This window comes from Acanthisitta chloris, unplaced genomic scaffold, assembly GCF_000695815.1.
Source record: "Acanthisitta chloris isolate BGI_N310 unplaced genomic scaffold, ASM69581v1 scaffold3712, whole genome shotgun sequence".
Taxonomy (NCBI): Eukaryota; Metazoa; Chordata; class Aves; order Passeriformes; family Acanthisittidae; genus Acanthisitta; species Acanthisitta chloris.
Genome location: NW_008659786.1, coordinates 94,563 through 96,883, shown reverse-complemented (window position 1 = coordinate 96,883; position 2,321 = coordinate 94,563). Strand labels below are relative to the sequence as shown.

At 38.0% G+C, this 2,321-nt stretch overlaps 1 protein-coding gene across 1 annotated transcript in view; it reads left to right on the top strand.

Annotated features, from left to right (window-relative positions):
• Positions 1-2,321, top strand: part of LOC103797319 (anoctamin-2-like) — a gene marked incomplete at its 3' end in the record, with an annotated part of 134,570 nt that overhangs the window by 39,786 nt on the left and 92,463 nt on the right. Inside the window, exon 8 of the mRNA XM_009069522.1 lies at positions 2,060-2,115. Within this exon, the coding sequence (XP_009067770.1) occupies positions 2,060-2,115 (56 nt within the window). The remainder of the gene's footprint in view (positions 1-2,059; positions 2,116-2,321) is intronic.

Here is a 2,321-nt window from a genome sequence, read left to right as displayed (position 1 = left end):
CCAAGGGATCCAGAGAGACTGTGTCAAACCTGTTGAAACTTTAGGACTTTGGAAGTTTTTGGGAAAAAAGCTTGAGAGAAGCAATCTGTCCTACCAGGACAGAGTAGGAAGAGGAAGATCACTTACCAATGGGGATTTTTGCCCCTCACTCAGAGTTTTCTCTGTTTCAATAGCTTGTTCTGGTTTCTAGTGTAATAAAAGCCATAACTAGAGATCAAAGTACAAGTACTGATTTTTCACTTTTATTTTTATTTTACTCTAAGGTGAAAACACAGGCTGATGCACTTCAAGCTCAGGTCAGCTCATGATCCCATGTGACACGAAGTAAATATTTTGACATTCCTATCCATGCTGGTCCATAACCAAAACATGATTATGTGTCTTTTCCAACCTGGCTGATTCTATGATTCTATGACCATGTTCTACCTAAACTCACTTGTTTTGTTCTGAGATCCTCACCCAAAGGTTCTGTGCTTCCTATGTCACTAAAGTTTTCCCAGCTTACTTTTCTTAAGCTTGAAACAGCTCAGCATGAGTGGTTTAAAAGATCTTTTTAAGCATCATTGGTGGGGTAATTTTTGTTTGGGTCTTCTTTTTTTTTTTTGGGTTTTTGTTTCACGAGTTCATTGTTCATTTTGCACAAGAGGCAGGACAGTGGTGTTGGAAGTGCTTATAGGAGCCTTTGGTTTTCATAAGAGTGTTTCACAATATCATAGGAAGAAATTAACAACATGTCAAACACATTTTTTTAAGGATTTTTTTTCACATCTGTGTAAGGCTGAACCTGATTCCACTTCTATGACATTATACAAGGGAGGCTTATTTTCTTTTAACGTAACTCTGAACCACTGTAAAATTCCAAACATTGAATGCTTTCAGAAGAAGCTTAGACATTATCCATGCATGTTTTCCTGATTCTGTTAATGCATAAAATGGTAAAGGTATTTGTCTTTGTAACAAGGCAAACGTTTATTGGTACTGCCTATCTAGCACTTCTGAGCAGAGGGTTTTCCCAAACATTTCAGAATGATAGTTGTGTAATTTATCTATGGAATGCTTTTCATCACTAAAGACAAGCTAGTTAGTTACATTTTATTTTAATTTTTTTTTTACCGGGCACTGAAAGCAAAGAGATCTGGAATAAACTGCTAATCTTAGCTTTATTTGTCATCTTAAGGAACAATTGTTTTCACCTGCAGAGGCTGAGGACAGAATGGCTTTAAAAGTCACAGGTCTTGAGAGCCTGCAGGGATTTTGTGTCTGTCTAAAGGTGCTGTAGTCATTAGCTGGGGTTTTTTTTTTTGCTAAAGCCCTTGTTGTGTGTGGTCACTGTAATAGTGCATTGTCCCTGTACCTTCCTGTACCTGTGACCAGCCTTCCTATGTGTTTGATGAACAGAAACTGATTTAATTCCTGCAAACTGGAGTGTTTCAGAGTCAGAAGGATGTGTCTCATGTATTGATATGAAGAAGGGTAGAAAACCCAGCACTAGTTTCAGTGAAAATGAGACCTGATCTAATATTAATCAATAGACAATAAAGGTTTCATCAATCACTCTCAATGGTTTCTGATTGTTTCTTCAATCAAACTGACAGAGAGTAGGTTTAGTTTGGATATTAGGAAGAAATTCTTTCCTGTGAGGCACTGGCACAGGTTGCCCAACAGGTTGCCCGGGGAAGTTGTGGCTGCCCCAACCCTGGAAGTGTTCACAGTCCAGTTTAATGGAGCTCTAGTGGGAGGTGTCCCTGCCTATGGGAGGAGATTGGAACAGGATGATCCTTAAGGTCCTTTCCAACCCAAACCATTCTGTGATTCTCTCACCCTAAACTTCTGGGAAAGCGATTGGTGGTATTTTTTGTTTGGGTGTGCTGATGGGGATCTGTGGTTCTCTTCATTGTAAAGATTCAAGAAGGACTTCCCAGCTGCTTTCCTTGTCAGTCACATGCCTCTTTGTCATCAGGATGAGAAAGTGGTTAAAACAGTCTTTGTAACAGACTAGTTTGTTTTCTGTTTGACTGTGCCTAGCTGTTGATCATCTTAATTTTTTGTTTTCTTTTAGGTATTGGCACATTAATAGCAAATAATGTCTATGATGCAGCATACCCTCTTCATGATGTATGTATATACTATTAAAAATCTAATACCCTGCTGGTATCACTCAATAGTGCATAGATATTAATGTTTGCTGTCTCTGAGAGTAAAAATATATTCTAAGTGTGTGACTCAAATATGAAACTCTTCTATAAATACCTTTCAAGTTGTGACCAAAAAAAAATTAACTGTAGGAAAAACTGAGCAAACTTTTATTTAGTTTTTCTGGT